General features: G+C 48.8%; 10 protein-coding genes across 10 annotated transcripts; 2 read left to right on the forward strand and 8 right to left on the reverse strand.

The window, feature by feature from the left end:
* Nucleotides 1-2,217: 2,217 nt before the first annotated feature.
* N7487_001767 (uncharacterized protein) lies at nucleotides 2,218-3,420 on the reverse strand (the record flags this gene model as incomplete). The annotated part of the gene is made up of 5 exons (XM_056869515.1): nucleotides 2,218-2,243; nucleotides 2,290-2,314; nucleotides 2,581-2,859; nucleotides 2,941-2,964; nucleotides 3,244-3,420. The coding sequence occupies 5 exons, from the start codon at nucleotides 3,418-3,420 to the stop codon at nucleotides 2,218-2,220; spliced, it is 531 nt and encodes a 176-aa protein (XP_056734299.1).
* A 930-nt stretch (nucleotides 3,421-4,350) lies between these two features.
* N7487_001768 (uncharacterized protein) lies at nucleotides 4,351-5,019 on the forward strand (the record flags this gene model as incomplete). The annotated part of the gene is made up of 3 exons (XM_056869516.1): nucleotides 4,351-4,653; nucleotides 4,710-4,738; nucleotides 4,797-5,019. 3 exons carry the CDS (start codon nucleotides 4,351-4,353, stop codon nucleotides 5,017-5,019), a joined length of 555 nt encoding a protein of 184 aa, XP_056734300.1.
* Nucleotides 5,020-5,409: 390 nt separating this feature from the next.
* On the reverse strand, nucleotides 5,410-7,045 carry pex12 (ubiquitin-protein ligase peroxin 12; the record flags this gene model as incomplete). The annotated part of the gene is made up of 2 exons (XM_056869517.1): nucleotides 6,945-7,045; nucleotides 5,410-6,842 (listed from the first exon to the last, which is right to left on the reverse strand). The coding sequence occupies exons 1-2, from the start codon at nucleotides 7,000-7,002 to the stop codon at nucleotides 5,410-5,412; spliced, it is 1,491 nt and encodes a 496-aa protein (XP_056734301.1). The 5' UTR covers nucleotides 7,003-7,045.
* Nucleotides 7,046-7,267: 222 nt separating this feature from the next.
* On the reverse strand, nucleotides 7,268-9,350 carry N7487_001770 (RsfS/YbeB/iojap family protein; the record flags this gene model as incomplete). The annotated part of the gene is made up of 2 exons (XM_056869518.1): nucleotides 7,268-8,310; nucleotides 8,363-9,350. 2 exons carry the CDS (start codon nucleotides 9,348-9,350, stop codon nucleotides 7,268-7,270), a joined length of 2,031 nt encoding a protein of 676 aa, XP_056734302.1.
* Nucleotides 9,351-9,551: 201 nt separating this feature from the next.
* On the forward strand, nucleotides 9,552-11,641 carry N7487_001771 (ribosome-binding protein NMD3; the record flags this gene model as incomplete). Its single annotated transcript, XM_056869519.1, has 7 exons — nucleotides 9,552-9,657; nucleotides 9,765-9,864; nucleotides 9,962-10,175; nucleotides 10,262-10,337; nucleotides 10,400-10,614; nucleotides 10,670-10,754; nucleotides 10,804-11,641. The coding sequence occupies exons 1-7, from the start codon at nucleotides 9,599-9,601 to the stop codon at nucleotides 11,639-11,641; spliced, it is 1,587 nt and encodes a 528-aa protein (XP_056734303.1). The 5' UTR covers nucleotides 9,552-9,598.
* A 717-nt stretch (nucleotides 11,642-12,358) lies between these two features.
* Nucleotides 12,359-13,430, reverse strand: N7487_001772 (RNA-binding ATPase activator ESF2; the record flags this gene model as incomplete). Its single annotated transcript, XM_056869520.1, has 2 exons — nucleotides 12,359-12,735; nucleotides 12,818-13,430. The coding sequence occupies 2 exons, from the start codon at nucleotides 13,428-13,430 to the stop codon at nucleotides 12,359-12,361; spliced, it is 990 nt and encodes a 329-aa protein (XP_056734304.1).
* A 368-nt stretch (nucleotides 13,431-13,798) lies between these two features.
* N7487_001773 (coenzyme A transporter) lies at nucleotides 13,799-15,077 on the reverse strand (the record flags this gene model as incomplete). Its single annotated transcript, XM_056869521.1, has 2 exons — nucleotides 13,799-14,776; nucleotides 14,841-15,077. 2 exons carry the CDS (start codon nucleotides 15,075-15,077, stop codon nucleotides 13,799-13,801), a joined length of 1,215 nt encoding a protein of 404 aa, XP_056734305.1.
* Nucleotides 15,078-15,275: 198 nt separating this feature from the next.
* N7487_001774 (uncharacterized protein) lies at nucleotides 15,276-15,550 on the reverse strand (the record flags this gene model as incomplete). The annotated part of the gene is made up of 2 exons (XM_056869522.1): nucleotides 15,276-15,455; nucleotides 15,509-15,550. 2 exons carry the CDS (start codon nucleotides 15,548-15,550, stop codon nucleotides 15,276-15,278), a joined length of 222 nt encoding a protein of 73 aa, XP_056734306.1.
* Nucleotides 15,551-15,787: 237 nt separating this feature from the next.
* Nucleotides 15,788-19,166, reverse strand: N7487_001775 (uncharacterized protein; the record flags this gene model as incomplete). Its single annotated transcript, XM_056869523.1, has 6 exons — nucleotides 15,788-16,880; nucleotides 16,933-18,521; nucleotides 18,662-18,742; nucleotides 18,797-18,940; nucleotides 19,001-19,066; nucleotides 19,164-19,166. 6 exons carry the CDS (start codon nucleotides 19,164-19,166, stop codon nucleotides 15,788-15,790), a joined length of 2,976 nt encoding a protein of 991 aa, XP_056734307.1.
* Nucleotides 19,167-21,044: 1,878 nt separating this feature from the next.
* Nucleotides 21,045-22,939, reverse strand: N7487_001776 (dolichyl-P-Glc:Glc1Man(9)GlcNAc(2)-PP-dolichol alpha-1,3-glucosyltransferase ALG8; the record flags this gene model as incomplete). Its single annotated transcript, XM_056869524.1, has 6 exons — nucleotides 21,045-21,572; nucleotides 21,621-21,760; nucleotides 21,812-22,305; nucleotides 22,368-22,561; nucleotides 22,626-22,704; nucleotides 22,863-22,939. The coding sequence occupies 6 exons, from the start codon at nucleotides 22,937-22,939 to the stop codon at nucleotides 21,045-21,047; spliced, it is 1,512 nt and encodes a 503-aa protein (XP_056734308.1).
* Between the last annotated feature and the right edge of the window lie 219 nt (nucleotides 22,940-23,158).

A 23,158-nucleotide genomic window follows, 5' to 3' on the forward strand; every position in this document is an offset into this window, starting at 1 on the left:
GGTTGGATGTGAAATTACAACCGCTAGCATTGGGCCCACTTGAAGTGTCCATGCAATCCAAATTGGAGAGTTTGTAAAAAGGCAATCTCGCTAATTACATGCCCGTTCCGAATTAGCGAGAAAGGAATACGGTGCAGAGTACTCCGTATACGCCGTCTCAACGGCTGCTAGTGTCTTTACGCTTTTATTTTATACTCCCTCTGTTGTACCCACTACGCTGTATGTACTTCTTGCGTTGGGCGATCCTCTGGTCCACTTCATCATCTCTAGGGCTAGGATTGGCAACGTTCTTCGAAATGTATATCCACCCTACATCCTTTTGTCGCTAGGTCGCTGGCGCCTTGCGAGGCTTCCCTCAGTCCTTACTGCTGTACCCGATGAGGTTACGTTTGGAGATACGCAGAAATTAGCAGGCTGGCCAGAAGTCAAAACGGTCAAGTGTAGTTGTGAGGAGGATTGAAAGAATTAAAGTCTTTTTTTTTTCCATTTCATATGTACTTCAGACCATCCCTAGATAACCTGGTCACATATTCCATCCCCGACAATTATACAATGACTTTTATCCACTTATCAATATTCTTAGCCACTGCTTTGGCCATAACAGGAGTTCAAGCTTCGTCTGAATGTTGGACATCCGTCCACAATGAGACAATACCTCTGTTTCATGGCGCTCCAACCACCTTCAGCTATACTCTGAACACAGCCACCGATTGTCTGAACTGGTGTGGTAAAGTGGAGAAGTGTCAGAAGCTTGGGTCTTTGTCGAGCATTCAGAACAGTGTGATCTTCGCCCCAAGGCGGCACTGGCCATTGACTAAAACGCCGGCTTCACCTTTGGGGGTTGTGATCCAACCACCATCAACAGGACTCAGCTGGTCGTTGATACCCCTACCATATCACCTAGTGCTGCTTACAACAGCTCTCGTGTAGCAACGAGTCCAAGTGATTTGGTTCGTTTCCCTCTCTTCCATTTAACTCCGTCCAGAGCTGCCGCTAACAATGAGGTTCTTTCTTTTTATTTAGCCCCGTACGAAATGTGGAGTAGGCCTTCACATTCAAAACCACCACCACGGTCACCACTAAGAGAATGTTGAAGTAACAGGGTAGAATTGGAGTCCTGATTCTGTGATGAGTATATACACATGTTAGGGCTGGCTATGGTCGGGACTATCTATATTTTTTTGGGAGAACAGTCACCTGCCTTGGCTCCTTGTTGGTCAAGATGTACCTAGCTATTCAGCTGACTTCTGTTTGTCTGTAGAGAATCAACCCTTCTTCTCTCCTCTCTTTGCTCCCTTGGCAGTCAGATCGTAAAGATACCTTTACAAATGCACCTGCAACCTACCGTGAACATCACCGTTAATAGTGTTCCTTCCGGAATTTTTATAGACGAAGAGCATACACTAGGGTATTTTAAGCATTACTTAATTATAGAGTTCTCCTTAACAAATGTTAAGGGTGAATATGTCGTGCTAAGAATGTATATATATTAATGATTATTGCACCCGACAGCCTGCGTTCTCACGAAATGTCACGCACGCCCTGCAAAGCCAGCAGGCTATTCTGACAAATGTGAATACACTGTTTGCCTTCATATATGAGATATTCCACCAGGCAAAAGGTCGATGTTCCCAACTAGATCTTTTGTGTACCACTAATAGATTCAGTTCGTTTGTAGCCGCTTGTTCCTTTTGTTCATGGTACATACTTAAGTAGCAATGTATCTCACTTTTCTCTCACTTTTCAGTTGCTTCTACTATCCCGATATCCTACCTCGCTCTAGTATCTCTTACTTCCACCACATTTTCAGAGCTAGACTGATGTCCAACCTATACCGATGTATCAAAACACTCTCAAGCATAAGTGCATCGTGGAATTTTCGCTGGCAAATGCCAACGGGGAGTGGATTGTGCCAAAGGCGTCCATCAACCATGGCATGACGATAGGAGAATATGCCTCTATGCTTTGCTCCGTTGACTTATCACACCAGCCATCGAGTTCAAAAGTGCAGCGATGGCTAGGTTTCGGATTGACCATGGCAGTTTTGCGAAAGGCATACGGTGCAGGGGATTGGGGGCTCCAGACTCCGGCCCTCACTTGGGCAAAAATCGCCCAATTGATCGAAACATATGTTCAAGTACTACCAATACACATTAATCAAAGATTCTGTATAAGATATCTGACCGATTACAGAAAAACGGAAGACTGAGTGTCTTCCTAGAATGGGGCATGACGAATGGGGACTACAAATGTCTTAGCGATGGCCTAGATTCTGTTGGAAAGAGTTACCTCCTTCCACCTCGGCCCAAATGGCCTGAGCGTCCATTAGCTTGGTTCTTAGCAGTGAGAAAAGCCCTTGGGTACAACGCTGCGGACGCTCCGCTAGCATTAGGTCACCTGTACCGGGCTATTTTCCCAGAGAACACCGAGCTTGCCAATGGTTGGCATAGCTCAGATGTGGATACCAGGACGCTAATAAGGATTGTCAAGACATGCTTCCTTCTAGCCCTAGGCTAGCCAATTCCTGGCAAGATAGATTGTCATTTCAGAACAATCTTGCCAGAGAGTTTGGAGTCTAACCTCCAGCAACTTGCCATCCACGAGTCTGATGATGATGATGATGATGAGTTTGACGAGGAGGAAAGGTGGGAACAATTGTTTTACGAGGAGATGTGTGACGTGGACGATGAACCATGCGAGGGGGCTGGAGATGAGAGCGAGGAAGAGGACGAGGAAGAGGACGAGGAAGATGTAGACGAGGAAGATGTAGACGAGGAGGGTGAGGAGGAGGAGGGTGAGGAGGAGGAGGGTGAGGAGGAGGAGACCAGGGAGAACGAGGAGGAAGAATAGGAGACAACCCTTTGCCGGTCCGAGTTCCCTCCGTGTTTGACAATGTTTGACTATCTAGGATTCTTCTGTTTGACCAGACTATCCGCTCACCCATTCCCCTAGAGCTTTCCTCGGCTGTTAATCATAGAACAGTTACAAGGCCCTCAGCCGGTCCCCGGGGCTTTACTATAAGGCTATCCAAAGTCATCGCAAGCCCTCTTCTCAGCCAAACCTCGAACGCCCTATGGGTTACTTGACCTCATTTCACATGTCCTACTTTGATCTCCCAGGAAGATTGTTTGATGATGGTAAAGCCGGGCCAGGAAATACACGCTTGGGAACTCCAGTAGGGGTGGGCCTTAAAGATCCGATAAACTTCCCGGACAAAGTCACCCTAGAGGGTTGACTGCCTACCGAGTGGTGTTTCCAAATTTCACGGTTGAAGGGATTCTCCGCTGGAATGTAGACTAGCTGAACTACAAAGGTGTTCCTCCAGTACCGAACGGACTCAAACGGCAAATCGCGGCAAGCTGTTAGCCTTGAGAGAATATGAGTTTCCTCAAGGAGCACACCGATGTTGCAGGCTTCCATGGAGAACCAGCCAAGGCTCACTTGTATCGATTGATGAGAATCCCATGTGATATGGATCACGGCTATAAGCGATCTTCCTCTCAGTCAGGATCTTGAAGGAGATATCTGGAAACTGGCTACTTCCCGAGGTTCTCTCAATTGCTCTGACTCATCCCAGAAAGGTTGTGCGGGGGTGTCTCTGTTCTCCGAAATTGGGTGGCGGGGGACCTAGAAAGACAACCAGCTCTACTATCTGGACTCTGTCATTGGGCTGGAAGTATCTCGCATGTTCCAATCTTCTGACCTTCCAAGGAACCTTCCATGGTCAAGGCATTGGGTGAACAATCGGCCTCCAGCGAGACCTATCTATGTCACTAAGCACCTTCTTCGTCCATGGATACATCCGTGAACTAAACAGCATGCAGTTTTTGGTTTGACCTTTGTACATCAACTGAGGCCGGGGTCTACGTACATACCAAAGGAGAATAGTTGACGTCTGCCGCCTCTGTCCTTGAGAACAACATAATCCAGTTAGGCCCACACGGTAGTGTTTTTAGACGTCCTTTAAAATGTCTTTCTCGGCATCTTCTCAAATGTCTCTTCTTGGTTTTCTCCCTTCTCAGTTTTAGAAGTAGATGACAGAAAAAAAGTGGAAAAAGGTTTAGTTTGTGAAAAGGACTTTTCTACGTGGAACTTTTGACATTATACTCATGGACGTGATGCTACATGCCTGTGGATACGCCAAGTAGGTAAATTAAGATAGCCCTCAAACGCAGTGATCTATTCCAACAAGAAGCACCTGGGCAACAATATCTGGGTAGTATCAAGAGCCGCAACATCATCAGGAATAGTATCGGACTATAAACCTAATTTCATACCAAATCTCATACATATCACTACCTAGGAAGTTAGTATTAACTCGAGGCATATATTCTAGCCTTGGCTTCTAAAATGGAAACTGCGAGGGACACCTGTGGTTGTCTTCTGATTATAAGATTCGAACATGCAGATAATGACCTTCCTCCTGCTGCTGCACTAAACCAATACCCTCATTTGAATGCTTCAACCACATACTCCTTGAACATCCCTAATTCCCAACATGAATCGCAAATCCATGAGAAACTACCAGCTTACCAAGAAGCGACTCATGAATTCATTGGCTCTCCCCTCGAGGATGTTGTCACCAAGAACAGCGCCAACGGCCAGCAATGGCGAGACACGATAGAAGGAGTCTGCAATTCAATAAAGAAAGCTGTGAGTGGCCTATCAATCTTTGAGAAATATGCATCTTTTTATATTAACCCTTTCAGGGTCGAAAGATTGTCTTTGCAAACATCGTGTATGTTGGGACTTGAAATATCTAACCTTAATGCTTCCATTCTAATATTCTCGTATAGGGGTGCCAAAGCCCATCTGTCCTCGACGGATAAGGACGATATGCAAGAGGTTATATCAGTGACTCTTTTAACTAAGGCTGGTATTTCTGTGGGCGCACTTCATCTACATTTCGATAGCACCTGGAAGTTATTTCCACGAGGTCGCGGAGTAAAGGCTGGACACGCTCCTAAAATCAAGAGAGCGAGTCTCCCAGGGTGTATTTCGACTAATGGCACTCCCTAGGGCTGCGAAGATGGGGATTCTTGGTTTGGTAAAGACGGTATCCCGGAAATGTATGAAATCTTGGGCTCATCGAGCTGTGAAAATCAGAATACAACCATACAGCGACTGGTGGCTATATGATATGGAGGCTAGGACTATGAAAGGTATCGTTTAATTCCAAGAAGAATACTGTATCCATTAAAAATCAGATATGAGACCTTGGTGATGAGAAAGACGGTCGAATAAGGCACCTAGCAGAAATAGACTACGTAGAGTAAGACGGCGTGGGATAGGATATTTTATATACAGTTCGAGCAATAATGTACCCCCAGGCTCAAATCCAAAGCAATCTGCTATACAATGTGCGCTTAACGATTAATATATCGAACATTGGGACTACACAACCCCAGATCAAACCAATACCCTTCTCAACCCCTCAGTGCCTCCAAGCACTCTCCTTCCTGTGACAGGACATCTCCCTTTGCCACTCTCCCACTTACCAGATCGTTTGCGGGGTCCTGATTCAGCTTCATCCCCACTAGGACTTTTCTTCGTCTCTTCGTCATCACCTGTGATCTCCTCTTCCCACGGTGCGCCAGCGCCCTCGCCAGTCATGAAATCCAGTTGGCGTTGGTGCTCACCGTTCAGCCAGTGGAAGATGCACACATAACAGAACACGTACCCCGTTTGGCAGGCAGTCGGGTTAACGAGCGCACCCATGCAGACAGGGCAAGTGTTGGCGCTCGAGGTATCAGCCGGAGGCAAAGACACAGTATAGATGGGGAGGTAAGAAGTCGCAGAGATGGGAGGTTGATGGCGACGAGGAGGCTTAAGTGCGGGTTTAAGATCACCGGCAGCGCTCTTTTTCTCCTGCTCAGCCTGCTTCTTGGCCTTTTCTTTCTCGTCTTGGATTGACGATTTCCGTCGTTCCGCCGGAGAAGTCAAGCCTGCCACAACAGGGGCGGGCAGATCCAGGACCTCAGTTGCCTTACGGGCGAGCTGGCGAGAGAAATCACTCGCATGCCACCATTCTAGGAACTTGAGGGCGAAGATCGACGCGGGAAGGAAGTAACGCAGCGATGTCAAGAGCTGAGTATGAAGGTTCTGTGGACTAAGGAGACCCAGCAGACCTCCGCCGGGTCGCTGAGATCGCCCGGTGCTGGGGCCGGGCTTGGGATCTAGCACTGCGGCGATAGCGCGGTGGTCTGCGCTGCCCAGGCGGCGGATGCGCGTGCCGATAAGCCATAGGAACGGGGAGGAGTACTTTGTGTTGTCGAAGAGGTAGGCGAGGTTAAATGCCAGAACGGAGAAATAGTATGCTGCATTCACGGATGGGTAGACATTGCGCAAGAACCACTTGTAGTAGAAGAAGATGCGCTGGCGCAGCGACGGGTTGGCCGGCAGGTCGTCGCTGGGGTTATATCGGGGGCCGCCGCTGGTGACCAGGGATGCATGCGGCGCAGCATGGATGTCATACCCTTCGTCTAACTTGCGTTTTAGGTAAGGGATGCCAACCATGACAAACAAATTCTTCCAGATGTCCGTCGAGTGTAGCTTTAGGGCGTCGCGCACGGGGCCTGCGGCGCCGACCTGGGCGCGCGGGATCTCGCCATTCTTAGTGCGGAGAACACGCTCACGTTTCAGGGAATAGAAGTTTTCTGTGAAGGAGCCGCCGAATGTTCGCAGGTAGTAACGTTCGACTATTAATGAAAGGAGGGCGTAGACTTCGTCGTATGAGTTGAGGATCCGGAGGAGGTAGCGCGGGTGGCGGTGTGTTGCGACTGCGAGAAGATAACGCAAAGATGGGGGAAGAAGATCCGAGAGCTGTTGCTCAGCGAGGAGTTCTGTTGTCGAGCACGATCTTCGCGTTAGCGATTCCAGTTACGGATGGTGGGTTCCCCATGTCTGGGGTCTCCATCTACGCGGGGAAGCATCAATGGACTTACCGAAGAGCGATGGCTTGTGCTCATCGAACTCCTGTTGAAGACTAGGAAGGTACTCCATCGTCAGGAGTGCCGGTCATCCTTATCAGGGTGGTGCTTTAAGGTGTTTGAAGAGAGATGGAGAGGAAGAGTCGCGGGAACCAGTGATCATATGCCGAGGCTCAACTTATCCGAGCTGATTACGTCGCTCCGGGCAGGAGATCCATCCATGGCCTACATTCGGCGGATATTTAATTACAACTTCAATATTTCACATTAGATACGGATGTAATATTGTACACTGGATAATATATGCTAGATTATTTTACAAATTGATCCCTCGTCATTCAATTTTCCCGAGCAAGTGCTTCCTGGCACTCAGTCCAGAGTGGCATGAAGAAGCTCGGAGACGCTCCTTCATCTCGGTTCTGGAGTGTCGGGTCTGCCACCAAAATACAATGCATGATGGCTGTCACGATCGGACCCTGTAGCACAATGGCAGGGGACTCTCGATTCATCAATGCTACTCCCATCGACAGACACTCGCGCGCTCGCACTTCGTCGCCCAACTCGGCATGCAATTTGAATAGCTGCACGTAATCCTCTTGTGTACGGTTGGCACCTTTCAAGGGAAACTGGCGCCACAAGCGCCAGAAACCGTCGTGGTCCCCACATTGAAATAGTGTCACCATAAGCTGACGCGCTTCTACTGCGTCGAATGGAACGTTGGCAGCCGCGAGTATCTTCGACAACCGAGACAAGATTTGTTTCTGAGACTCCGTCTGTTGAACCACAGTCGAACTTGAGGAACTCTCTTCGGGGTGCAATTCATTCGGGCTCGAAGGTGCTGGATTTGGTGAACAGACCGCTTGGTAGAGTATATTGAAAACCTTCATGTTCAAAATCGGCACACCACGGAGGCTCAAGCGATCCAGCACTAACAAAGCAAGCTCCATGCCAGTGTCTTCTGAATGAGTCTCAGACTGTTCGGTGATAACACCCGCTGTTCTCGGCGTTAGAAGCGCAGAAACAACATCGAATCCAAGGTCATCCGGAAGGTCATACCCGTCGCGTAGAAAATCAGAGAAGGTGCTAAAAAGGGCATCCTTGGTGTAAGCTGGGTGTTGCCGAGACACAGCAATAGAAAACAATTTCAATCGAAAGGTGGCTTTTTCCTGTGCAGAAAACCGCGCGGCGTGGTTCGTATGGAAGAGCCGTAGAAAAAGAGTGGACTTGCGGTCATTTGGGCCGCTTCCAAGCTCATTTCGTGCATTATCAGCTGGAAGTTCAGCGAGAATCTGAAGTAAAGATGTCGGTGTCAATTGGGACGCAATTGCTGCCGCGCCGCCTGGAAGTGTGGAAGACGAAGTTCCCATGCCAGGGAAACCAGCTTCCAAACCAGACTCAGTGGAGTTCATGGCAGATAGTGCGAGTCTGCGCACGGTATGAAAGCCTCTCCTTTGGCCAGGAATTGAACCAAATCCATCGGACATAGACCTGGGGGGGCGCTGCACCAGTTTTAGATATATCCCCTGTGCTCTCCCGGATGTTCTTGCGCCCTTCACGGGCCAAAGTAGCTTCCCAGAGGCCATCAAGGTCAACATCAGCCCGCTTCTCCTCGGTGAAGATCTGGACAACCACACTAGTCCCAAGGTCAAGACTACCAAATCCCTCAATTCCAACATCGCTCAATTGGGTTGTAGTAGCGCCTTTATCCACCATACCCGCATTTACACAAATCCATCCTGTGGTGATACCATCATCCTTTTCGTCGACCATTGCGCCTGCTGCACTGGCGGCGCGCGCTCGCTTGGCCTTGCGACGGAGTTTGATCTTCAACTCGTTGCGTCCAAGTAAGCCGTCGGCATAGGGGGACAACTTGTATTGACTTCTCAGCCAGCGACAGAGACGATCTGCAGACACGTTCAAATGCTTCACACTGCGAGCAGTTCCAATAATCATGATGACATTAGCACCGAGAGCTGCAGGGATTTCGAGGCCGCGTAGGTCAAAAAGCTTGAGACCATCCAAGCCCAAGTCCTTATACGTGTACTCCAGTAGAGTCGAGAGCATCTCTGGGGAATCGTCTGGGATCTGGGGAAGATGGGCTTCGGTCAATGGGCGCTCCTTAATGATTGGCGCCTCTTCCTGCAGATACCAAGGGACATGCTGTGATGAGGCTGGTGTATTGGCTTCCGAGGGTGCCGATGACTCTTCTGATTCCGACAGACGAATGTCAAGCTGGTTCGAAGTTGGAGGGCGATCAGACCGCAGCCAAGTTGCAGCGGAGAAAGCTCTAGCGTTGGAGATCGAACGGGAGGAAAGAGGCGAGGATCGTGGCATTGGAATGCCGGAGACAGAAACAAAGGACCGTAGCACCTCATGCCGACAGGTCTGGCACGCAGCCCCTCGCAAAAGAGCCCTGCTCATAGTGATGGTTATACTGGAAAAAGAAATGAGGATCTTGAGTTCTTCCAGCAGTTCGAGTCCCAAGGTTGATTTGCCGGTGATATCAAGATAACGGGTGCAAACACTACAAACAGCTGAGTCATCAGAAAAAGATCCATCCAGGTGGGGGGCAAATATCACAAATCCACGGCGCTGTAAACTCTTTGAGTCTTCGATACCCTGGTGATTTTTTCATTCTTGGGTTCTTATTCCCGATTCTACTCATCAAAATGTCGATGGATCTGGATTCCCCCGTCTATTTCACGCAGCAGGAGAAAGTCGCAGCCACGTGAGTTCTTATCGCAACTTTTTTCCCTACATATTCCAACCCCGCTGGGCCAATCTTTCAAACTCTTTATACTTCAACTCTCGGTACTAACTACTTTGCTTTATCAGAATTCTCTGCTGCAACTGTGGCGCTGCTATCGATGGAACACTCTCAGCTGGAGCTCTCTGTTCGGATTGTATCCGTCTTACTGTCGATGTTGCCGGAGGTGTATGTGTAACTCCATTTTTGGGCTTTTGGGCTTAGAAGAAGCCTTCCTACATGTCTATGATTTGTCCCCGCTGACATGAACTCTGTTTGTTTATAGGTGCAACGAGAAGCGGTGATTCACTGCTGTAGGGATTGCGAACGGTGGCTACAACCTCCCAACAGCTGGGTTGTCGCAGCTCTCGAGTCGAAGGAACTACTCGCCATTTGCCTACGCAAGCTCCGTGGTCTGAACAAAGTCCGAATCATCGACGCCAGCTTCATTTGGACGGAACCCCATTCGAAGAGATTGAGGGTGAAGATCACCATACAAAGTTAGTCATTCCCACCTGACGAAGGTCACCGCAAGAATTCCGCTTTAGCACATCTAGCCCTGGGATCAAAGCTAACACCCCACAAGCGGAGGCTTTCCAAGGTACTATCGTGCAACAGCAATTTGAGGTTGAATATGTGGTTGCCAATCAGCAGTGTTCTGGGTATGCTCATACCCCCCCCCCCCATACCCAAAAAAAAAAAAAAAAAACTAACTCTACGCTAGCTGCGCCAAATCTTATACGCATCACAGCTGGGAAGCATCAGTGCAGGTCCGACAGAAGGTGCCTCACAAGCGGACATTTTTGTACCTGGAACAGCTTATCCTCAAGCACAACGCCCATAAGGATACCGTCAATATCAAGGAAGTGCACGAGGGCCTTGATTTCTTCTTCGCAAAGAGGAATGAAGCCGAACGGATGCTTTCATTCTTAGAAAAAGGTAGTGTTCTCTCTCCCCTTTGCTAATACGTGCAAGTCCACTGACAGAATCTCAGTGATACCGATTAGAACTAAAAAATCGCACGAACTCATCTCCATGGACATACACACGTCGTCGGCAAATTACAAATTTAACTTCAGGTAATTTAACCACTTTTGGGCAGAAAATGGTTGCTAACATTACTACTAGTGTCGAGATCATCCCTATCTGCAAGGATGATTTGGTTGCTCTGCCGATTAAGCTGGCCCGCTCATTGTCTGACATAAGCCCGCTCGCCATTTGTAACCGGGTAGGCACGTCTATCAATCTTATGGACCCTTGCACCCTCCGGACAACCGATCTTCCTACTACCACTTACTGGCGCCAGCCATTCCCGAATCTTGCGGACACCACCGAGCTTAGGGAATTCATTGTCTTGGACATTGAATCTACTGGCCACTCTAATGGACGGTACCTCCTATCCGAGGCTACAGTTGCTCGTGCTTCGGATCTAGGATCTAACGATACCACCTACTTCACACGGACTCACCTCGGTGGTGTTCTCCACGTGGGTGACTCTGTTCTCGGATACCACTTGTCTGGAACCCAGTTCAACAATGATCAACTCGAGGCAATTGAGAATAGCCACCAGTACAGCTCAACGATTCCAGATGTGGTCCTTATCAAGAAGCACTACGTCCGCAGCAAGAAGTCTAAGGCCCGCAGCTGGCGTTTGAAGCGTATGGCCCGCGAGCACGAAGAGGAGGCGACTGCTGCTGTAGTCAATGTCCCCACAACCAAGCGCCAAGAGCAGGAGCAGGCTAGGATGGAACAAGATTACGAACTGTTCTTGCGTGACGTTGAAGAGGATCAGGAGCTGCGTCAAACTCTTGATCTGTACAAGAATCGTCAGTATCAGGTCAGGGCCGACCAGATGGATGAGGATGGCGATGATGACATGAGCGACGAGGAGGGACACGCCGTGCCGAAAATCAACATGGATGAGCTGCTTGATGACTTTGATGAATTGAACATGGAGGACAATTAGGAGAAGTCAGTCAGAGTCTGAATGTTATCATTGATGATCATGGCACCGGTTGGCGTTTGTGTTTCTGGGTTTTCAATCAAAAAGTTCATGATTTCCAAATTGATACGTGCAATGTACAGCATGCAGATGCTCAATTCTTATTCTAGATCATATTATAGGGCCGAATGGATCAATTGCTTCAGATGATAATGAATTAAAGTTAGAGCACAAAGCTAGTTAAGGTTGTAAAGGTGAGTTGAGAGGTGTTGTAGATGTAGTTGAACGTAAGTTTCTAGGGTTAAATTGGTCCACGGGTGAGGTTAACAAGAACCACAAGATTTGACAGCATAGAATCGGGTGCGCCACGAAACAAACTTCCAAGCAACAGCAATAGTAAACAACCTCAGGGAGAAAAGAGCTATACAGGGCGGAATTAAGACTGTTATTAATATCAAATTGAAGGATAACCCTAGTCCATCTTCAGTTAGATGTCTACATTGTGGATACTTGATACTACTATACATTGATGTATTGATACTATAGTAGCTGCCATTCTCATATGAGTACCCAAAGAGAATGCCGAAGTTTGACCAGATGTACTCAATCAAACTCGGGATATTACATCTCGGTGATCTAATATTAGAAAGCCGGGCTGTAGTAGATCAAGTAAACAGACCAGAGGCCATAAAAGCCTTATTGAATAAAAACAAGAAGAAACATTCCCCATAAAATCCTAGCTTAGAAGATCTTCCCAAGTACCCGCTTGGCATCATCAGCCATAGCACCATCCTTCGACCCCTTAACAACCTCATTCTGCTGGAAATGGAACCGCCTTCTCGTAGACTTCGCCTCCTTAGGCTGCGGCAGTTCCTTATCCCCTTCACCAGCTGCCTCCAACCGCCTCTTCATCTTCTCCTCATTCTTCTTCGCCATACCATCAGCAATGCGACCACTCTCAACACCCGCAATGAACATCTTAGCTTCCTTAGCTTCACGAGCATCGGCAATCTTCCTCTTGCTTTCCCTCTCAGATCTCTCCCGTTGTACAGATTGCATGAGATCCTCCCAGGAGTACCGTGAGAGATATTTGATGTTCCACACGTCATCGTGATACCCTATAGATCGTAGCACTAGTCAGTACGTATTCATCGCAAAATAACGGGACGTATATAATGGTGAAAATGCCGGTAGACTCACAGCTAGACTTCAATCCACCAACAATAGTCGCATTCAATGTCTCTGCGCAGATCTTCGCTGTCTTTTTGGACTCGAACTCGATCCACCCTTCCGTGTAGAGCTTTCTCTTATTCGAACGGCTGCGATGACCGGCTGCTGATGGGAGAAGAGGAGCCAAGAAAATCTTCGTGATACCTCCGAACCCTCTCTTCTCTAGCATTGCCTTCAAGGCGAAGGGCTTGAGGTATGGCGGAAGAGAAGAGAAGTATATGACACCTGAGCGGGTTTTCTTGGGTGCCTTGCCGTTGGCTAGTTTAGATAACTTAGCAAGCTTGCCCTTTGCTTTGAGCGACTTTGCTGATTTGGTGCTGGGTTTTGTTGAGTCTTCTAGACTTGCGCCGCCGTCTTCGTCCTCGTTATCTTCGTCTTCTTTTTCAGAGGCTTTGTCCTCCTCGTCCTCATCTTCGTCAGACTCCGGGGAGAAATCTGGCTTGGTTGTTGTCCGTCGCCGCTTCACGGCCCGTCCTTTGCTCTCCGCCGCATTGGCTTCGGAGTCGTAACCGCGGTCGCTTCCGCTGGCCTCATCGTCACTGGCCGCGATGTCTAGGAAATCGTTGTGCTTGCGAGTCGTCATTTTGTGGAGTGCGAGTAGTGTTGATTGACTTGATCGTGGGTGGCGGAGGTCTGCAACTTTTTTTATGCGGGTGGTCTGTGCCCCCGGAGGCAATCCGTTCCAATTAGATCTATGAATCAGCCACACACACACAAGCCACACCTCAAAGTCGAGAGTTATTTATGAGATAGTCCACCTTATAGAATGAGTTTTAAATGACAGGTGAAAGATGGAAGAAAATGTTTGAAATTTTGTACTGGTGTATCTCTGAGCCGTTCAAGCTCTGTATGCTAAAAACAACCCTCCCAAGGTATCCACAAACGCCACAGAGAACCAGTATCAAGAGTCCTCATGGTATATGCAAGAAAAGAAATGAATATGTCACAAGTCTAACTAATGCCTAGCGATGTCTTGGCTCGCTCATAAACGTAGAAGCTCACTGCAACCATAGGAACGACCTTGACGTATCCAATAGTCAGTCCAACCCAGAAGCCTCTGAACCCTCTCTCAAGCCAGATTGTGCGGGCCGTTTCGGCGATTCCGAGTCGTCGTCCGTCACCGACTGCACCACCGACCTGCATCCGCCGACGGAGGACCTCAACTGGGTATGACGAAGTCTGCGAAACTAGACCGGCCAGGGCACCGGACAGAAGCTCGGACGTGGTATTGAGCTGCGGTCGTTTGGGGCGATCTGCGGGGTTTTCTGGCTCTGTTGTTCGTCTGAGGGTGTAGCGTGCCACGCTTGGGTGACGGAACAAGTCTCCCACTGTGTCGTGAGTGAGGAAAGACATTCCAGCGTAGGGAAGCATGCCGAGGATGGTCGGAGAGAAGCCACGGTAGAAATTGGTAATTCCGGTGCGTGGGACAACTTTCGAAACGGCAGATGAAGCACTTTCGGCCACAGCAACGGAAGAAGACCCGGCTGCCGCAGCAGAATGGGTGGATGGGGGTTGAACACGCTCGTGGTAGATTTGCCGCCAGATATCCACCAAGCCTGAGCGGTGCGATTGGCGGGTTTCAAACGCCATTCGGACGCGCATCAGCTCTAATGGGTATGTGAAACACACAGAGGTAACACCGGCTAAGCTACCGGAGACTAAGCGGCGGAACGGGGTCTCGTATTCGCTGGAAGGAATGATAACTGCGCGGATCTGCTCGTATGCAAGGAACTTTATGGCGGCGTATGGAAAAATTCGAAGGAGGGTCACTGAATGGCCTTTGTACAGGCCCTGGAAACCTTCCGTGCGCTTGATATCTCGAATCGCTGCTGCCAGGCCAGTCCAGCTGCCTGTGTATTTGGCGAATTGAGGATTTGATGCCTGGAAGAGGATCTTCACGCGGTCGAGAGGTGCTACCACGGTCTTGGCCTATAACGTCCAGCGCATTAATCAGTATGTATCTCGCAAAGGCCTCTAACCCATGGAGACTTACCGCACACCCCGCCAGCCCTCCGGCAATTCCACTCCGCATCACATAATCCCAGCTACGCTTATTGATCTTGTTGTCGCCGCTCTGTGATTTGCCCATGGCGGCGGTGTTATTTGACACAATTGGTTTCGTAGCGGCGCCGAGAGGCGGCGATCCCGGCTGTGCGGTCTCGCTCATCGGAGCGGACTGTGGAGTAAAGTCTGGGGATTTGTTGGGGTCATATGCATGACCAGTCGACATGGAATAGGAAGAGGAAAAGAAAGACGGGATTGCGAGAGAGCAACCGAGGCTCGCAGGAGGGGTGAAAATGTCCGGGGAGTCGCCCTCGTGATCAGTTTCGGCGATATTCAGCCAGATTTCTCGGGGTACCGGACGATCCTCGGGACGCTTCAGCTGTGCATGCAGATATCTAATAGTTGTATTGACAGCTCAGCGATCTTAAGGACGTTTGAAAGAATAATATGACAGTGCAACGGCGAAAAGTGAAAGAAAAGTAACGTCCTGTGTATGTTTCCACTGACGTATTTGCGACATCTGGGAGTTCGGACGATTGTCGTTACAAACATTCTGACATGCCGATACCAACGGCTCTCCGCGAATAACCGGCGGATTACGGTACTAATACGGCCCGCAGAATCAGCGAGTCCCGAGAAGCCGGTTTGTCATCGTACTCCTAACACTAGGCCTAATCGGGACTTGTAGTCGATATGCATTCTGTAGCCCTTCGTCTTAGCCTACCTTGTAGTCTGAATGTATTTTATTAAGGATACTTGTTCTATGTGACTTATTCTATGTTTTTGCATTGCTTCTAAGCTATTTAACTTCTTCCCAAAAAAAATATGCCACTGAAAAGACATGAACTCCCCGTCTCCATGCAGCTCGAAATGTATACGAAGTACAAAGAATATCGTGGTCGCGTGATATTGTAGGATTAATGCCTTCTGGGGGTATCAACCCTTGCGCTGGGCGCGCGTTCGGGTCAAAGGCTTATCCTGCTTAGCCTGCTTAGCCTGTTTGGCTACCTTGGTCACTCTGGTGTCATCCGAAACCCGCTTGCGCTTGGCTGGCCGGCCAGGGTCAACATGAAGATGCCCATGCTCGGATAACGCGGTCGTGTTTTTCCAGCGCAGGCAGCGGGGGCCACTCTCGTTCACATCCAGATAGGTCTTAGTCCGGGTGGTCACGCGTTTGGCTGGGATGTCCTCCGACTCGGCTCTATCAGGCGTCTCGGCTAGGTACGCCTTGCGATTCTTCATGTACTTGGCAATGTACTCTTGCTGGAGAAGCAGCTCCTTAAGCAACTTGGACTCCCGGTTGCCGCGCGAGTCCAGCCAATCCACAAGCTGCTCAATTGCCTCGGGGTCCTCGTAGTAGCCCCATTCACGAGCATTCGATACATGGGTTGGCCCTTCTTCGTGCTTCTTGCGCTCTGCAGGGGTGGTTTGGAAATGTTTCTGGTACTGCTTCCGCTGTTCATCGGTCACGTCGATGAAGCCAGCGTGCTCCATTTCATCCGGGCCTTGCACCCACAGACGGCCATTGGCGTAGTGTGCCTCGGCCGTTGAGCTTTCTGGCATACCCTCGTAGGGCATCGCATTACGCTCAAACCACCAGTAGCGATTGCAGAAGCGATCCAGTCCAAGGCATCGGGTCCTGGGGCAGTCGGTTTCGCGAAGGCTGTTCTCCACAGTCTCGATTTGCTCCTGGAGCTTCTCTATATTGGCCTTCTGCTCGTCGATCTTCTTCAAGACTCGCTGATATTGCTTGGACCCCTTAGGCTGCTTCGCCAGTATTTCCTTTCGCTCCTTTTCCAATTCTTGCTTCCGTTTACGCTCGAGGGCCCGATCAATTCCTCCACGTAACGAGCGTGGTCGAGGGATATCCTCGTCTTCGGTATCCCCGACCATTTCAGAGTCTCCTTCCAGCAATCGAGAATCATCCAAGCCATCCAGCTCGGGCACTGGCGTAGGTGACTTCCCGGCCTTTTCAGGTTCAGGCTGAACGGCCTTGCGCTCCTGATGCAGCTGACGAAGCTCGATGAGTCTGAAAGACGATGTTAGTAGTTGAAGTGACAATGATTAAAGGATTACCTTACCCTGCTTTGCGCGCCTTCTGATACTCAATCTTCTCCTTGCGCAACTCTGTCATCTGATTGCTGCACTCTTCTAGATAGTTTCGGATGGCCTTTGTTTCCAAACTCAACATGCAAATCATCTGGAGCACCTTGGTACGCAAATTGATGTCGAGTGTTTGATACTGCTCCTGTACGGTGTACTGCGTAGGTTCCTGATCGAGAGGTGCCAGATGCTTGAGAATGGTGTTGCAGATTTGCTCCGAGCGAGGACGGATAGATAGCTGGTGCAAAAGTCCAACTATCACCAACTGCCATCCACCGTTGCGGAAATCGCGTTTGCGGAGACGATCAATCCACCCATACTTCTCAAACATCTCGCCAGCCCGATGAATCTGTGTCTCCTCGGGTTCATCTTCATTAATCTGTGCTTTGATGATGACTGCTTCTTCCTTGGCCAAGCTTCCTCTGGTGGTCATTCTCCCAGGCTTCGCCTGGGGCTCTGGAGACTCTTCCTCGGCTTCTTCTTCTTCTTCCTCGCCCTCTTCTTCGGATTCATCAGAATCATCAGCAGGGAAGTCTGGGAGTGAGATCTGAACAGCACCATCATCGTTCGATGAGTTGACGAGTTTTTTGAGAACGGCGCAATGCACTTCAACGAAAAGCTCGCAGTCCACTTCATCTGATGAGAACCGCATAGCTTGCACAAAATCGTCAAAGGTGAAGGAATCCAGTTCGAATACTTCACAGTAGACATTTAGGGTGTCCCAAGTCTCCAGGAGCAACCCCACCGTTTCCGGCTCTAGATCATCAGGCAGAAGGTTCTCTGCGCCGTCATCTTCAGACTCGCCTACCATCATAAACTTGAGGGTCGGTCGGTGTTGCTTTTCGGAATTAGGAGCAAGGTCCAGATCTTCGATAGGATACTTGACCGGTGGCGGGGATGGTGCTCTCGGCTCGTTCTTGATGACCACTGCCGGGAGTCCAGCAAGCTTCCTATCGCCAACCAGTGGCGGTTTGGAAGGGCGCAAGGGGTTGGAAGGCAGGAGGAATGATGGGTTACCATTCAGTGACCGCTGATACTCTTGGTACTGCGCCTCCCTCGATTTTGCCATCTCCTGTGCAGACAGTTTCGACTTCTGTCCCTTCACCGCAGGTTTCAGCTCGGGAAGCTGCTGAGAAGAAAAGAAACCAAAGAAGCCATCTTGGTCCGCTTTCTTCATCGCTTTCTTCTCTGCCACCTTCGCGCCATACTGAAGATGCTTAGGTACCTCAATCGGGATCTTGTATGTCTCTGCGACAGATGGCTTGACCAACCAGGGCGCGCCTGTCCACGATTCTCTGGTGACGTTGTTTTTGATGAATCCACGTAGCATCAATTTAGTGAATGCCTTTCGGTCGCGCGTGATGTGGTCCTGGTCCAGCAGGGCCTCTTCATTTTGTCGATCTAGGATCTTGACCAGATACCTAGCAAAAGCAGGTGTTTTAATGGTGCCATCGGCATATAGCTGTTCTGCAAAGTTTGCCTTGTCTCTGATGGTACCATGAAGCCGACTGCTATCATCAAGCAAAATGAGAACAGCTTCGCCTGGGTAGAAGTCTGATTTGAATTCCTAGATTTGTTAGATCAGTTGTTGATAAATGATGGGATTATCTCACTTCATATATTTCATCCACTGGGAAATAGGTTCGTTAGCTTGATTCACACTATAAGAGAGGGTAATAGCATACCCAGGCTGTCCACCCTCGAAACTATCGAGAACTGAATTCTGCGCAGAATAGGCTCTCTCAGCGCATCGGGGAAACTGTTGTTGACTTCGCGCGATTCCTCCGTCTAGTCAGGGCTTAGCATATGTCCATCACTCGGTGTTCATATTATAATATATACCTCACTGCGGAGCGCCTCGAAAAATGTCAAACCTGAATGGCCGGTAATCTCACAGATGAATCGGCGTTGTTTGTAGAAGTCCATTCGCTGAAGGTAAGGCTCGTAGCTGGTGAAGACCTCATTGGTCTCCGGGATAACCCAGACCTGAAAAGAGGAAAGAGGGTCAGCAGGAAGGTGTACAGTATGGGTAATAGAGGTACATACCTCGGAACTATCATCTTCAATGACAGTTTGCGGGAGGTATTGGACTGGTTTGCGTTTGAATAACACCTATATATGCAATTGTGTAAGCCTCTTTGTCTCCATACCATCCACCATTTCTTCTTGGCACCTCCGCAGCCATTCCATCGGATAAGGTGTTGCATACCATGATGCTTTAAATATTAAGTGTGGACGCGCCAGTCGGCCGGGAGCTACCGTGTACAGGATCGATAATCGAGCATGAACGGGACTAAACAAAACGCGATCTTTGTTAGCGAGTGAAGCTTGTCGATTGAGTGGGGGAAGGTAGAGGCCGCGTCAGACAACGCAATCGGCGGAGGTAACGGGAGTTGCGATATAGATTGAAGATGCTCCAGTTGCTCTGGTGCACCGTTTTGTGAGGAATGGGCGGTTGTGGGTGGGAGTGAATTGTCGTGATCAGGCCTGGTCGCAGACGAAGAACACGCGAACAGTGGAATAGCGATGCCTCGGGATTTCATGCGGACTTACCGGAGTAGAACGCGTCCTGTAATGAAGTTGAGAACCAGGCGATTCTGAGATGATGAACTATAATATGAGGGTTGGGGGGTTGGAAGGAAGCTGTGAATATTTGAAGGTGTAAGAAGCAAGAAAGAAGAAAGGTAGACAAAAAGGACGGAGCGGTAGATCATTGCAGGACCGCGAATCAGCGGTGGAAGCTGATTGGTGGAGAGGAGGAGCAAGCGGGAGCCAAAAGCCCAGCAGAAAAACGCACCTGGGCTTTCCTCGGGACCCTCGACTCTCCCTCCTCCCCCCTCGTCATCTCCGACTATAAATTCTTTCCTCCTTTCTTTCCCAACACTATCCGTATTTACCCTCATTCGACTCGTCTGATCGAGGAGATTTTATCTATATTATATTCATATCAATTTTCAATCATACCTCTATTCTTCAACGCGGTTATCAATTCTCAGTTTCTATTCTTGGTCACCTCCCCGGGCTAAGATCGGAACAATCAATTCGAACTACCGGGGCCATGTCAACCACCAGCTTTGTTTGTATTTTTAGCATGAAACACCAACCTTTCAACAACATTCTCTTTGGCTTTAAATGCTCAGGTGTTATTTGTTCTTCACACTACAGTCATCTGTCTAGGTAATCATATTTCATACTTGAAATATGACGAGACCTATTTTGAGAATAACTATTCCACTAAAGGTGCAAGTCGTGATTATCAAAAAGCTTTGTATGCACATTCTATCTCCTATACCAATTTGTAACTATATATCACCGTTATAGCTCTAAAGCAAGCAGGGCATGTAGAGTTGATACACCTTCAGCCACGGTGTCACAGCGCATTGGCCACCCAGATTTCCATTGTTGGATAAGGGGTACTCTACATCTACTTTTGCTAAGGTTGATGAGCATGTCCTTTATGTGTCATGATACCCTTTTGTTGTGATTGTTTGGTTATCGTGCAGCTAGACGTGAATAACAAACATGCTATGTGTGATGTGTGAAGTCACCACTCATATCTTTTACTTTATTACTTTTAGACTAGGTTGCTTGTGGTTCTGCTCGTATATTACATTCAAATAACTTATCAACCATCAATAATTGGAAGCACCTGCATAAAATATATAAGCGGAAGAGAATTTGCATCACTTGCAGAAATATATATATGCCGCGAACATAAAAATTTATGGCGAGACAATTACCCAGGCTAACATTTAAAGCAAAGAAATAAGAAAGCACCTTCATGCTTACACTGACATTTCCAATACAGTCCTAGAATAGAAGAATAGAAAACAGATTCTTCCCCCATGTTTCTATCTGACCTGCATTTGGCTGCAGGCCAACCATGGATGAAGTGGAGCTAACCAAATTGAGACTAGTGGGAGAATAGACTCCATGATCCGTGGGTCTTATCCACGTGGAAGCAAACAATGCAAACATTATACACCTACATCGTGAATCCTTCAGTCACCTCACAGACCTCAAGAAGTTTATAGTTCATCCTTGGTAGCAAAAACAAAAGAATGTTTTAATCCGAGCTAGTTCGATAGGTCTAAGCTGTAAAATAAACCACCATAAACCCAGCCCAGCTTCCGACAACTCCAAGGGCACAATAACTGCTCATGAACATCAATGGTAGGAACTCGAGCCGGTCCCACCCGAAGATCAACTGGTGCCCCAGGGAACAGTAGATAATCAAAGGAATAGAAATGGTCAAATAAAGCAGCGAAAGTCGGTCGAATATGAAAATTCGGGGCCGCTCGGGGACAGGTGCTACTCGGTCGAAGACGAAGAGGAATAGCACCAACCACAGGACTGTATAAATAGTCTTGAGGGGGAATTCGGCAGCTGTAAACAATAGCGGGAAGAGTGAGACATGGCCCGCAACTGCCAGAGGTCGGAAGGCGCTGAAGTAGCGACGGTCCTTGAGGGCGATGAGACTGAATGGAATGATAATGAGGAGAATGGCTTTCTCATGTACATGCCAACCAAAGAGGAATGATGCATAGCCGCAGAGGGTGATCGCACCGACAAAGGTATCCCAACAGCCTGGGTTGAACCACACCTTAACGAGAGGAATCTAGATAATTGTTAGAAAGGCCAGAGGCACAGGACGAGGGACGCATACCAGTTGGAACAAGAATGTCAATATAAAGGTGTGCTCCTTTGTAACCTCCGGTAGGACAGCGAAAGAGGTGTCTCCCACCAGTCCTCGTGTGACGCTGTTTAGAGCATCAGTGTTCACTGGAAGTCCTAGCCGTGGTGCAACTGCGGGGGTTTTCAGATAAGCTCATATGCGAAGAGGTAGAGGCTACTTACGGGAAATCAATGCTCGATCAGCGAAGGAGTACATAGCCCAGATATTTGGCGCCCAGTACGCGTGACACAGCCCTCTCGAAAACGGAAACAGCCTGTCCTTGAGCTGCAGCAATTGTCCCCATTGCGCAAATGGCCCAAAGGCAATTGCAAAAACGCCCACCACGCAGAATCCTAGTTTGAAAATATTGCCGAACCGGGGCCGGAAAACCGATTTGAGACTAAGGCAATAGGTGCGCAGCAGATAGACGAAGTAGGCGAGAGCGAGGTAGAGGTATATGTGCTTCATGCATAGCAGTACCGCGAAGAGGATGCCGCTGTAGAGAAGAGTCGATTGTTTGCGAGCGAGGACAATTGATAGGATCAGGATTCCATACATGAAGCCATTGTATTGGAAATGGATGTGATCGATGATGAGGAGACCGGGGGATAGTAGGATGGAAAGACTGGCTACATGCGCTGCCTGCTTGTTCGGAAAAGGAACGGACTTGACAAATCTATCGAATAGTTGTTAGAATTCCACTGCATCACATCACCAAAAAAAGATCGAGTGCCATACCGACTAAGCGCATAGACAAGAACCAGCTCCGTCAAGATCACAGTTGCTCTTTGGAAGTAGACAGTCTGCCAGGAATCATAGCCAAGGTTCTTTACGACTAACATCGCAGGGTCTGCGTATGCAGCAGCCTGCGACATCAGCCACTCGAAGGCTGCAAAGAAGGGTGGGTAATCGAGTGTCCATTCCGAAGTTTTCTAAACCAGCCCAAGTCAATATCCGGAACAATTACTTAAGAAGCACGCGCCCGACCGAACATACCTCATAGTACCACTCTTGGATGGGGAGAGAATGGGTGATGGCGAGCCAATTGCGGTGGACCTCAAAATCGGTAGATTTGCTGTAACACAAAGAAAAGTATGTTAGCAAAAGTCATTTGGTAACCCCGATGTCCTGTTCCCGGGTTCTTTGGAATTCCTTTTGCGGTTTTTGCAGCAGTTTTGCAGTGCTTGATGTCTTCCCGATCTTTTTTGCAGCAGCGAAACGAGCGGGACTTACTATGCGGGGAAGAGCAGCACCTTGAAGGCAGTTGCAACGATGGCGCACTGCGCCAATGAGGGGTATAGGTCAGCCATTGGAGCTCCTGCGCATGATGGTGCAGCGATGTTGAAAGCTGAGAAGACACAAGGCGCGAGAATGTGCAAATCGGCGGAGCGAGTAGCTTCCTCCGCATGTTATTTTAAAGGACACGTGACTAGATGCGGAGATCGGAGGTCAAATCAGGAGCGAAACACCTGGACAGAAGGACAGATAGTCAATACAACACATACAACGTCAAAAGGGAACACTTTCTC

This window comes from Penicillium crustosum, assembly GCF_028827405.1.
Source record: "Penicillium crustosum strain IBT 35664 chromosome Unknown utg000001l_segment0_segment0, whole genome shotgun sequence".
Taxonomy (NCBI): Eukaryota; Fungi; Ascomycota; class Eurotiomycetes; order Eurotiales; family Aspergillaceae; genus Penicillium; species Penicillium crustosum.